Below are 13,464 nucleotides of genomic sequence, written 5' to 3'. Positions count from 1 at the left end.
TGCTGTCGGCCTCTGCCATCTCGAGTACTTCGATGTTGGAGATGAAGTCACTCCAATGAATGTTGAGGATGGAGTGGAAACAACGCTGGTGGAAGCATTCTAGAAGCCGTAGGTGATTCCGGTAAAGGACTCATGATTCGGAGTCGAACATGAGTGTGGGTATGACAACGGCTCTGTATACGCTAATCTTTGTGAGGTTTTTCAGTTGGTTGTTTTTCCAGACTCTTTTGTGTAGTCTTCCAAAGGCGCTATTTGACATGGTGAGTCTGTTGTCTACCTCGTTGTCGATCCTTGCATGTGATGAAATGGTGCAGCCAAGATAGGTAAACTGGTTGACCGATTTGAGTTTTGTGTGCCCGATGGAGATATGGGGGGGAGGGGGTGTGGCTGGTAGTCATCATGGGGAGGTGATGATGGAGGACCTCAGTTTTCTTCAGGCTGACTTCCAGGCCAAACATTTTGGCAGTTTCCGCAAAACAGGATGTCAAGCGCTGAAGAGCTGGCTCTGAATGGGCAACTAAAACAGCATCGTCTGCAAAGAGTAGTTCACGGACAAGTTGCTCTTGTGTCTTGGTGTGAGCTTGCAGGCGCCTCAGATTGAAGAGACTGCCATCTGTGCAGTACCGGATGTAGACAGCGTCTTCATTGTTGAGGTCTTTCATGGCTTGTTTCAGCTTCATGCTGAAGAAGATTGAAAAGAGTGTTGGTGCGAGAACGCAGCCTTGCTTCACGCCATTGTTAATGGAGAAGGGTTCAGAACTCATTGCTGTATCTGACCCGACCTTGTTGGTTTTATTGCAGTTGGATAACCATGTTGAGGAACTTTGGGGGGCATCCAAGGCGCTCTAGTGTTTGGCAGAGCCCTTCCCTACTCACGGTTGAGGTGGAGTTAAAAATGATGTGGTGTTAAATACACAAAGATGGCATAATTGAATTCAATCATGTTTATATTTAGAGAAAATTACATATAATTTACGAAATAATTACCATTTTTTGAGAAAATGTGGACTCCGAATTTGGAATGTATGTATTTAGATGTTCGGTAATTTGTTTTTATTTCTGTTTTGTATGGGGAATTGGTATATTGTAATTCAACCCACTCTGATTTTATATAAATATTTCTGTATCTATTTTAAGGAGGAGAGAGTAGTTCGGGGTAGGAAGATGGGAAGGGGTATAGGGGGTAGTTTAATTTTGTTTTCTTGTATTTTATTTTGTATTCTATATTTGTATCTTGCAAAATTTTAAATAAACTTTTCACAAAATAAAACCGATCTCAAGATCCAAATCTCAAGACGATCTCATCTCTCTCTCTCTAATCACAGCTCCGATGCCTGGCTCTCTCGGGACAGGCTCCAGCAGCCTCCAGCCCCATATGGGTCCGTCGACCGCGTCGCCTGTGTGTGTCCTTTCTGCAGCTGAGCCCCTCGCTGCTCTGACACCGTGGTCACCATCTGCAGCTTCGATTACTCTGCTTCTCCTTCACAATGGGGATTGTTATCCTGCGCCCGTCCGCAGCTTCCTGGATCTGCAAGCCCTCGTTGCCGCTGCCGTGCACAGGCACTGCCATCTTGGGCACTGCTCCCTGCCAGCAGGCCTTCAGTTCAAAAACACCGTCGATGCTTTTTAAAGGCCATTTCGAGGCTTAACAGCCGCCGGCATTAAGACCTGGCGGTTGAACTCTTCGCGCGTCTCTGCTCACGCGGGTACATGGTAGCGCGGGCGTTACCACAGATTTGGTAGCGCGACTCTGTTTTTCTGACACACCAGTGTAATCTCGATTGTGGCGAATTACAGGTCTTCTCCTCATGGTCAATGTCATATGCCCTTAGAATTGTTGCACTGTAGTGCCCTGAGGTCGCAGCAAGCAAGCGCAATACTCAAAATACTTTATTCAGGCTTTATTCAGCTAAAACTCTGAACACCAGTTCTTGCTTCCGTGTGACTGCCTCAGGAGGGACAGGCTCAGGATGATATTCAGGTCGGCTGATTGGAGTCAGCCCTGAGGTGGTCTTCCTGTAGGTGCAGAGATCACCCCCTGGAATCGGCTTGTGGTCATTTCACTACAGGCACTATGTCCTGAAAATCGTTATTACCAGAAATCTTCCACAGAACAATAGAGAGTTAATATTTAAAGTTTTTCAAAGAGGTTCTTCGTCAATGGACGACTCTTTATCAATGCTCGCTGACCTCATGCTAAAGTCCAGTGAGTTCTAGTTACGTTTGAATCTTTATTGTTTTGCATCGAAGGGTGGAATGAATGGTAACAGACGGTCTTTCACTGTGCAAATGAATGAGGGCTGTCAAATTCCTGCTCTTATCATAGCAAATTTTCCACGTATTTATATTTTCTATCCTTGTATTTCTTTTATTTTTCCTCGACAGTATATACTTTGCGATGTTTGGATGCATTATTACACCAACATGTCCATTGAATCACCCTGACTGAAGAGGGGAATTGTCCTATAGGATGTTTCAACGGAGAACTTCAGTTTCTGGCGCGGCTGGGACCACGTGTACTTTGCAACGCCCGTCGAGTAATAAAGATGCCCGCCGCAAAATCTAATTGTACTTTGTGTTCTCCAGATCTATCCCATCTTGTAAGATATTCGCATTACCCGCTCACCTGTTCCCTCGGTCCAGATTTTACTAACTGACACTTCTTTTGCAGCCAATTTGGCAGCGATTGCGATCCTGCTTAGAGGAAAGTGCGGCCTTTCCAAGTGCATCACGTACTACCTGGTGGCTATGGCAGTGACAGATCTAGTGGTCACAATCACGGCTGTGATATTTAACCGAACTGTGAATATATATTTCCCATTGAGCGTCCTTTCCATCACACCTGTCTGCAAGTTGATTTTCGTACTCATTTATGCATCGAGAGATTGTTCCGTGTGGGTAACTGTGGTGTTCACTTTTGACCGGCATATAGCAATTTGTTGCCAAAAGCTTAAAACAACATATTGCACTGAGAGAACGGCAATCGCTGCTATAGGAATCGTTTGCGCTGTAAACTGCGTGATGAATGTTCCGTGGTATTTTACCTACAAGCCTGCCTTTGTAGTTAATGGTGTACCTTGGCTCTGCGAAGGAGCGTTAGCTTTCGATATCTACCCTGCATGGGCCGCATACGATTGGATCCACCGCATCCTCACCCCGTGTCTTCCGTTCTTCCTGATACTACTGTTAAACGTCCTCACGGTCAGACACATCCTGGCGGCGAATAGAACGAGAAGAAGACTGTTAAACAACAGAAACGGAGACAATCATTCTGACCCTGAGACGGAATGCCGCAGAAAATCTATCGTTTTACTCCTATTAATATCATGTTGTTTCATTCTATCGTGGATCTTGATTTTTATCAAAATAATTTATGTTAGAATTGTGAAAATGCCATATTTCTCAGGTTCTAATTTCAAAGATCCAGTTTTTATTCTGGAAGAAAGCGGATACATGCTTCAGCTTTTGAGTTCCTGCATTAATCCGTTCATTTATGTGGGAACTCAGAAAAAGATCAGAGACCAATTGAATAGTGGCCTCAAATATCCACTGACTCTATTTGTTCGCTTATTTAAGTGAGGCTAATGTGAGATTTCGTTCTCACCCCAGGATATATAATAGTGTTTTATTCAGATGTCGCCCCTGTACCCAGACGTTGTAACTCAATGTAAGATTTTTGAACTTTGACTAGATTGTTGCCTCGTGTACATGAGCTACGGAAGCCGTTCAATAATTAAATAAAATACAGAGCACTATGTTACCTTCGATTTAAAAGTGCAACGCATAGTGTTTAGCTCAGTGAAAAGTTGAGGAAATCTGGAAATACATTCAAATAGTGGAGAGACTCAGCAGGTCAAACGGCCTTTATGTAGCAAAGGTGAAACATCATCAACTTTTCATCAAGGTGTGGGGGAACATAAGAGATGCCCGGTGAGTGGAGGGAGGTGTTGAGGGTGGGAGATGATAGGTGGAGGGGTCACCAGGGAGGGGGACAGGATTCAAGTTTAAGGAGCCTTCTCTACAACGGAGAGACCGGTCACAGATTAGGAGATCGCTTCGCTCAGCACCTCCTCTCCGTCTGCAACAATAGCGACCACCCCGCAGCCAATGTAAAGGTTAAAACCTTGTGTTGATTTATGGCTGCTCTATGCCTTTCCCTTTAAGGATAAGAGTTATTGTGGAGTTACCATAGTTACTATGACGTCATATGTCCTAAATTCCGAACGGACTGGGAGTTCACTTCTCATTCTTGGAAGGACCTCTCGAGAAACTTCCCTTTGAATTTATGCTTAGCATTCATTATCATTATTAGTTATTGTTAATCTTTTATTATCATTTCAATTCATTTATATTTGTTTGGAGTGTCGTTATCATTTACAATATGCTTTATTGTATGAAGTGCGAAGCTATGAAATTGTTTATTCCCTTTTATCAACGAACAATTAAAGCTATTTATAGCGGCAATTACGAAGTTTGATTTATTTGGATGAATAAGGTACAATTCGCATGATGGCAGAGGGGAGAGACGTGATTGAACATCTAACCCAGCAGATTTAAATATCGAGACTTACTTTTCCTGGAAGGTAACATGTAATGTTATTGAGTAATATTAAAAGCTGGAAAGTGTCACCTATGGCCAACCATTTCAATTCTGAGTCACCCTCTGTACACGACCCCAACCTGACCACCCACAGACTGGAGGAACAACACCTTATTTTGGTGCGGGCACTCTCCAACTCCAGGGCATGAACATTGAGTTCACTGCATTACACTTATCAGCTTGCCTTTAACTAGTCATTCCAGTTCCTACTTCCTTTCTCTCTCCACCTCCCTCCCTGAGGTGTACCCCTTCTCTCCACCTATCATCTCCCACCCTCACTACCCCTCCCCTTCTGTCTGGACATCTGTCATGTTCCCCCACACTTTGATGGGGGGCTCAAGCCCGAAATGCCGGTGATTTATTATCACATTTGCTTCATAAAGGCACTGTATGACCTGCTGCATTTCTCCAGTATTTGTGCGTTTTTTCACTTTAAGTGTCAACAGAATCCTGTGCTTTACCTCTGATTAACATAACAATTGAGAAAGCACTCCAAGGAATGCCTACCCTGCAGACGTTTGCCTTTGTTCTCCGCAAGGGGTTATGTGGGATTCTCTCTCACTGCTCCCCATCTGTCACCCCGGCTGCTCTCAAGCTACACAACCATGTACTCACCCACACTCGATTCCAAGGCCATGTTGCCTTCCTCTCTACTTTCCTCCACACCTAGCTCGTGCCTCGTGGGTTCCGTGGTGATATGACCACCAGGCTACTGCAGGAGGGCGATCTCTGTACCTGCAGGAAGGCCACTTAAGGGCTAAATCCGCCTGGCCGGCTGTTAATCAGCCAACCTGATGGGAAACTGTATGATAGGGCAAAGGAAGGAAAAGATAAAATAGGAAAAGTTAGGTTAGGCAGCGAAAGTAAAAAATCAGAAAGAGCAAGGAAGGTGAAAAAAGCAAATCTGAAGGCTTTATATCTTAAAGCAAGAAGCATTTGGAACAAGATAGATGAACTGGCTGTGGAAATTGAGACAAAAAAATACGATCTGATTGGGATTACAGAAACATGGCTGCAAGGTGGGCAAGCCTGAGAACTTAACATCCCGGGGTATACAATATTAAGGAGGGATCGGCAAGAAAGAAAACGGGGTGGGGTAGCATTGATGGTGAAAGAAGGGACCGACACAATTGACAGGAAGGATATTAACACGGAACATGCGGAATCTATATGGGGAGAACTGAGGAATAGCAAGGGGCAGAAAACGTTAGTAGTCCTCCAAATAGTAATGTAGAGGTGAGGGAAGGCAGAAAAAGAGAAATTAGAGAAGTGTGCAATAAGGGAACAGCTGTCATCATGGGAGACTTTAATTTACATATAGATTGGACGAGACAAATTAGTAAAAATACTGAGGAGGTGGAATTCCTTGAATGTTTATGAGACGGTTATCTAGACCAATATGCCGAGGAACCAACTCTGGAGCAGGCCATTTTAGACTGGGTATTACGCAATGAAAAGGGGTTAATCAACAATCTTGTTGTACGAAGCCCTTTGGGTAGGAGTGATCACAATATGATCGAATTCTCACTCGACATGGAGAGTGAAGAAATTAAAACTGAGACTAAGGTCCTAAATTTAAATAAAGGGAATTATGATGGTATGAGACGGGAGTTGAGTAAGATTGATTGGGTGGTGTTTATGGGGAGGTTGACGGTGGATAGACAATGGAAAGCATTCACAGATCTAATGGAAGAATTGCAGAAATCGTTTATACCGGTTTGGCATAAAAATAAACCAAAAAATGAGTCTCAACCGTGGAAATTAGAGACTCCATTAGGTCCAAAGAGAGAGCATATCAATTGGTCAAAATAAGTACCAATTCTGAGAACTGGGAACAGTTCAAGATGCAGCAAAGGAGGACAAAAGGATAAATCAAGAGGGCAAAAATAAATTACAAAAGTAACTTATGGCAAACATAAAAACCAACTGCAAAAGCTTTTATACATATGTCAAGAGGAAAGGATTGGTGAAATCCAGAGTAGGTCCCTTGCAGTCAAAATCAGGGGAATATATAATGGAGAATAAGGAAATGGCAGACCAATTAAATTCTTACTTTAGTTCTGTTTTCACAAGAGAGGATGTTCGGAAACATAGAGACTAATGCAAGGGAGGAGCTGAAAGAAATCAGTATTCCGAAGGACATGGTCTTGGGGAAAGTGAAGGGATTGAAGGCAAATAAATACTTAAGGAAGTGGACATTCAGATAGCAGATGCTTTAAGAATTATTTTCCAAAACTCGATAGACTCAGGATCACTACCCAGGGACTGGAGGGGAAATAAATGTTACCACACTATTTAAAAAGGGGGTAGAGAAAAAGTGGGGAATTATAGGCCAGTTAGCCTTACATTAGTAGTGGGCAAAATGATGGAATCCATTATTAAGGATGTAATAGCAGAGCATATGACTAGCAGAGAAGAGATCGGACAGAGTCAACATGGATTTACAAAAGGTAAATTGTGCTTGATAAATCTATTGGAATTCTTTGAGATGGTGACAGGTAAAATAGATGGGGGATGCCCAGAGGATGTGGTGTACCTGGACATCCAAAAGGCCTTCGATAAGGTCCCACATAAATGACTGGCATGCAAAATCAAGTGTCATGGGATTGGGGGCGAGGTATTGATGTCGATTGAGAACTGGCTGGCAGAAAGAAGACAGAGAGTTGGGATATATGGCTAATTTTCTGAGTGGCAGGCGGTGGCCAGTTGGAGGCCACAGGGATCTGTAGTGGGACCCAAGCTTTTCACAATTTACATTAATGATCTAAATGAGGGGATTGGATGTAATATCTCCAAATTTGCAGACGACACTAAGCTAAGAGGGGTTGTGTGCACTGAAGAGGGGGTCAGGAAGCTCCAGTGTGATTTGGATAAATTGGGGGACTGGGCAGATACATAGCAAATGCACTACAATGTGGATAAATGTGAGGTTATCCACTTTGGCTATACAAAAAGGAGGGCAGATTACTATTTGAATGGCAATAGATTGGGTCATGGGGAAATGCAGAGAGAACTCGGGTTCTTGTGCACCAGTCACTGAAGGCGAGCATCCAGGTACAGCAGGCGGTTAAAAAGGCCAATGGTATGTTGGCCTTCATATCAAGAGGGATTGAGTTTAAGAATAAGGATAACTTACTGCAGCTGTAATAGAGCCTTGGCGAGACCACACCTGGAGTATTGTGTGCAGTTTTGGTCGCCTTATCTGAGGAAGGATGTTCTTGCAATGGAGGGAGTGGAAAGGCGATTCAGGATGCTGATACCTGGAATGGCAGGAATAACTTATGAGGAAAGATTGCGCAATTTGGGATTGTACTCGCTGGAGTTTAGAAGATTGAGAGGGGGTCTCGTAGAGACACATAAAATTCTGGCAGGACTGGACAGAATGGATGTGGAAGGGATCTTTCCAATAGTGGGGGAGTCCAGAACCCAGGGCCATGGTTCGAGGATAATAGATAAACTATTTAGGACCGAGATCAGGAGGAATTTATTTACCCAGAGGACGGTGAATCTGTGGAATTCATTGCCACAAGGGCAGTAGAGGCAGGTTCATTGAATATATTTGAGAGAATTAGATATATTTCTTCAGTATGAGGGAATTAGGGGTTACGGAGAGAAGGCGAGGACGGGGTACTGAACTTTAAGATCACCCATGATCTCATTGAATGGCGGAGCAGTCTCGAAGAGTCGAATGACCCACTCCTGCATCTATCTTCTATGTTTCTGTGTTTCTCTGACCCCGAGGGGGCTGACACCACCTGCCGGCTGTCAATCAGCCGACGCGAATATAGACCCGAGCCGGCCCCTCCTGAGCCAGTCACACGTGAGCCACCGAGCATGAACTGGTGTTCAGACTTTTACCTGAATAAAGCCTGTTCTACAGTCTTTTTAGTTTTGTGTTTGCTTGCTGTTCAGTCAGCGCACCACAATTTATTCAGGTAAAATTTTAAAGAATAACCGTAGAGAAGTTCCTGTCGATCGGGAACCTGGAGATCGACCCTCAACACCCGGAAGCCCAGACACACTACAAGATCCGGAAGCACGCGGTTGAGGTGGTCATACTTACACAGCCGGAGGTGATCAACACGAACCAGAAACTACTTATGGCGCTCAGCACCAAAGTGGGCCCCCGAACATTCCAGGCTATCAAGGACTTCACCGACTACGAACCAGCAATGGCCATCTAGGAGGGCATATCCAAGCCTCTCACAAGCGAGGTTTACGCCAGGTACCTGCTCAGAATCAGGTCTCAGCTGCCAGGTGAGGCGACAGATGCCTATCTGGGTACCCTCCGGATGCTTGCCTGACTGAGACGGGGTGACCGAACAGGGAGTGGAGTGATTAATCCAAGATGCCTGCGTGAGAGAACTGCATTTGAGGAGCGCCCTGCAGAAACTGCTGGAAGAAAACATCGCCTTATTTGCCTGGTCAATGGAGGTTGTCTGCCTCCTGGAGGCTGCAGTTCTTCATGCCAAGGTTTTCGACTCCCAACTCCAACACCCGGTCTGGCAGATGCAGATGACAGCTGCAGTCGAAGGGCCGCACGTGGAGGAGACTCTCGCTGCTGCTGGCGCCACACTCCCCTGTAAATACTGCGGGTCTCGGTGTGTGTCAAACAGGAAATCCCACAAAAGCTGTCCAACGACGAATCGTACTGCTCCCGATGCAAGAATAAAGTCCACTATGTAAATGTGTGGCTTTCCAGATCCGCCGCGAGCACGTTGCCCCTACGTGACCAGCTGGGAGCCCTCACCCCACCCCGAACATTGCCACATGCAAAGACTGCGTGACGCCATCACACGCCTCCTAAACTACGATGTCACTTCCGGCCCAACCAGCAACCGGGCACCGCCATCTTCCACCGGACGGCTTCTGCCAGTAATGCCAATGTCACTTCCACCATTACTAAAGACGTCACTTCTGGCATTACGGATTTCGTCACCACCTGCTTCACGGCCAACCAGAATGCCTGACCACACTGACGCCACATGCGCTTGCTAGGCATCACCATCTTGGGCCCGTCGGACGCCGACGGCGCATCAATGGGGCAACGTGGTCAACACTGGCACATATCCGATTGCTCACCCGATACACCCCATGCCTGGAAAGGATGCCACTGGCCGTTTATTGCCTCATCCATCGGGGAGAAGCGACTTGGATCCCAAGATGGTCCTCACGTTCACCACTTTAAAAAGGGACATTCCACATGGACTCCGGCGCTCAATGATGGACATCGCTGTTAATGGATAGGTAACATAATGCGTGTTCAATAGCGGTAGTACACACGAATGTGGCCCAGACATTAAAGTTCAAAATCTACACCACAAAATATGCTATTGCCTATGCAGCCGAGGACCACTCCATCACAGATCTTGGGTGCTGCTCAGTGGATTTGACAGTGGGGTGGAGGAAACATACCACGGGTTCAGGCTCCTGTTATGCCATGCTCTGTGCCCCAGTTCTCTTAGGGCTGGACATCCATTGCCACTTCCAAAGCCTTACCCATGCTTCTGATGGACCATTCCCCCCACTCACACTCCATAGCGCAGCTCTGCGACTGTCCCCAATCCACCTGCACCCTCTCCACACTACGAATAACCCATCCTGCCCTCTTCAAATACCTTATGCCAGATTGCAGGCCCATAGCTACTAGGAGCATGTGCTATTGCATGGCAGACTGGGCTTCATTCAGGCTGAAGTGAGACAGCTTTTGGTAGAAGGTATCATGGAGATCCCAAGTCCTGGTGGTTAAAGGGGGCAGGAAAGTAAAGATGGTCGTCAATTATGGTCAGAATAGCTGACATGGTCAACGAGATAGCCCACTATAAATTCATCTCGACAATCGACCTAAAGTCACCCTACCACCAGCTCTCTATCAATACACAGGATAAAGTATATACCACCTTTGAGGCAAACGGGCAGTTCCACTGGCTTCCATTTCGGGTTACTGATTATCTCAGCGATTATCGGGTTCACGATACCCTCCTCTTTCTTCCAGCAGGAGATGGATTGCATGGTAGACTGGCACAACCTAAGAACGACTTTCCCATACTTAGACAATGTCACCATCCATGGCAACGACAAGCAGGACCATAATGACTAACTGGAGACATTTCTCTGGATGGCTGAAGAGCTAAACCTCGCGTACAACCAAGAGAAGTGCATGTTCAGCACCACCCGACTTGCCATCCTAGGTTACATTGTGGAACATGGTGTCATTGGTCCTGATCCAGAATGCATGCGTCCACTCATGGAACTGCCCCTACCCCACATGCTCAAGTCCCTCTGCAGGTGCCTTGGGCCCTTTTATTACCCTCAGTGGGTCCCTCGTTTCTCTGAGAAGGTCGACCCATTGGCACAGGCCATTATCTTCCCCCCCCCCCCACCCAATCCAAGGTGCAGGCAGCTTTTGCTCACATCAGGCAGGACATCGCCAATGCCACGATGCATACCATGGATGAGGACACCCCATTCCAGGTGCAGTGCGATGCCTCTGATGTTGCCCTCACAGTCACCCTTAACCAAAAGGAGAAACCCGTGACCTTTTTCTCCAGGACCCACCAGAGTTCCGAGCTCGGACACTCCGCCATTGAAAAGGAGGCCCAGGTGATCATGAAAGTGCACCTCCGCAGACAAATGTGCAAATAAACACCAGGCTGCCCACACTGGCGCCCACCATGACAACGCTGGACGCAGCCAGCACTCAGGCAGCAACCACACCCTCGCTGACATGTGACCAGGAGCCAACGCTGCGAGGGTCACAGAGACCTCGACGGCAGCCGGATCGTCTAAACTTGTAAAGATCACTCTGCATCGTTCCACATGCACCCCTCCAGGACAATGTCTGTTATGATACGACCACCAGCCGACTGCAGGGGGCGATCTCTGTACCTGCAGGACGACCATCCACCAGGCTGACACCACCAGGCCGGCTCATGGGCAGCCGACCCGAATATAGACCTGAGCCGGCTCCTCCTGAGCCAGTCAGACAGGGGCCACCGAAGAATGAACTGGTGTTCAGACTTTTACCTGAATAAAGCCTGTTGTACAGTCTTTTGAGTTTTGTGTTTGCTCGCTGATACCTCAGCGCACAAGCTGCGATTCCAGGCCTCTCAGTTGGCCGACAGCAGGACCTCAGGTACAAGCTCCACTGCTGCTCTCTCCGCTTTTGGCAACGACTCCTATGCCCCCTCTCACATCCATGCGTACATACCAGCGGTAACTTGCCCTCTTGCTACCACAACTCCGGACCTCGCTGGCCCCGCAGCGGGCCCCACTCGTACTACATCTGCGTTTAGATCCATGCATTCAACCACCGGTTCCACACTCACTTGTGTTGATCGTAAGGTCACGTCCCCGGAGCCTACAGCCTCTGTGACCCTCCACATGAATTCCCATCTCTGCCCCAGTCGCCTGCCCTCCAGAGCTCCCATTACCATGGCCAACAACCTGGACTCAGACCCCGGCCGTCGCAACCAAGGAGCTCCCACCGCCACGGCCACCGACCTGGCTGCCAACACTATGGAGCTCCAACCGCCATGGCCTCCCACACCACAACCCTCCTCATTGAAGCCACAGACGCCATCTCCTACCAGTATCGGGGCCCCGGTTGCCGACGCGAGCTCCCCATGCCACTGCCACCCACTCCAACTCAGGATCCGACCCCCGACTCACTGCAGCTCATGACACCACTGCTGCCAACTCCAGCACTGGACCTGCAGATGACGCTGGATCCTTCCTCGCTGACTCGTACCATGTGGCTCCCGAAACAGTCTATATCTGGAGTCCTGATCTCTCTATTGGATCCCACTCAACTAAACACCCCACTGCTCCTCCCACTACCTCTCACTACTCCACCCCCATCTCCCCCATCCTTCAACAACCAATCTACTTTCTCCCACTCTCTTGGGCTACCCCTGTTACCTTTCTCTCCCCCTCTCTCATTTCCTCCCCATCCTTCTCCCCACGTACTTCCCAACCTCCCCAACCGTTCTCCCCTGCCAATCCCCCCAACACTACTCCTCCCTCTAAACTCCTCCCTCCAACCTCCTCCCTTCCCTTCTCCATCCTCGGACTTCTCAACCTCTTCCTCTACCCTCCCTCCTGCCATCACCCTCTACCACACCGACTCCCACTCTAACTCTTGCGTGATTTTCACTATCCCCTCGGACCTTCGAAAAAGTGTCGAAGTTTGAAAAATCAGTCATAGAATTGGGAGAACGCGAGAAGGAGCAAGAGAGGAAAATAGACTACTTGTAGAATTAAAGCAGAAGGAATAATGTGAAAATTGTTGGTTTGCCAGAAGATATAGAAGGACTCTTCGTTTCTTTAAAGACTGGATCCCACAAGTATTAGGGCAAGATTTTTTTTTCTCGGGGATTGGTACTGGAAAGAGCCCAGAGAGCTCTAAGAAGAACACCCTCAGCTGGTCAACCACAGAGACTAGTACTAATTCGATGTTTGAATTATTTGGACAGAGAAGCAATACTTCAATTAGCAGAGCAGAATGTGAGACAATGATTGATTCAGAATAGCAGAGTTTTTTACCCTGATTTCAGTCAAGGGGTCATTCAACATCGACGTCGATTTAATCCAGTTAAAGAAGTTTTGTGTTGTAAAGGTTACACGCTACCCTGCAGCGTTGAAGTTGTTTTATGGAGACTATCAATTTTGTTTCTTTGAAAATGATCGTGAAGCAATGATTTTTGCTGATTCATTGCCAGATATAAGAGGACAAAGACGTTGTCCACCATTATCTCCTAAAGAAAAATCTAGTTGTTCTGGAAATGGAGGAAATGGCAGACATGGGAAAAACGGGAATGGAAAGAGTCCAACTTCTTTTGGAATTGGATCTTCGAGATTGGAAT

At 46.9% G+C, this 13,464-nt stretch overlaps 1 protein-coding gene across 1 annotated transcript in view; it reads left to right on the top strand.

Moving 5' to 3' along the window:
• LOC138737333 (uncharacterized) overlaps positions 1-3,579 on the top strand; it is a 74,547-nt gene extending 70,968 nt beyond the window's left edge. The window contains exon 6 of the mRNA XM_069888087.1: positions 2,672-3,579. Within this exon, the coding sequence (XP_069744188.1) occupies positions 2,672-3,579 (908 nt within the window). The remainder of the gene's footprint in view (positions 1-2,671) is intronic.
• The last annotated feature ends 9,885 nt before the right edge of the window (positions 3,580-13,464 follow it).

The sequence above is a fragment of the Narcine bancroftii genome, chromosome 6 (assembly GCF_036971445.1).
Source record: "Narcine bancroftii isolate sNarBan1 chromosome 6, sNarBan1.hap1, whole genome shotgun sequence".
Lineage (NCBI taxonomy): Eukaryota > Metazoa > Chordata > Chondrichthyes > Torpediniformes > Narcinidae > Narcine > Narcine bancroftii.
Note: the sequence above shows the minus strand (reverse complement) of the source record. Positions and strands in the feature narration are given on the sequence as shown.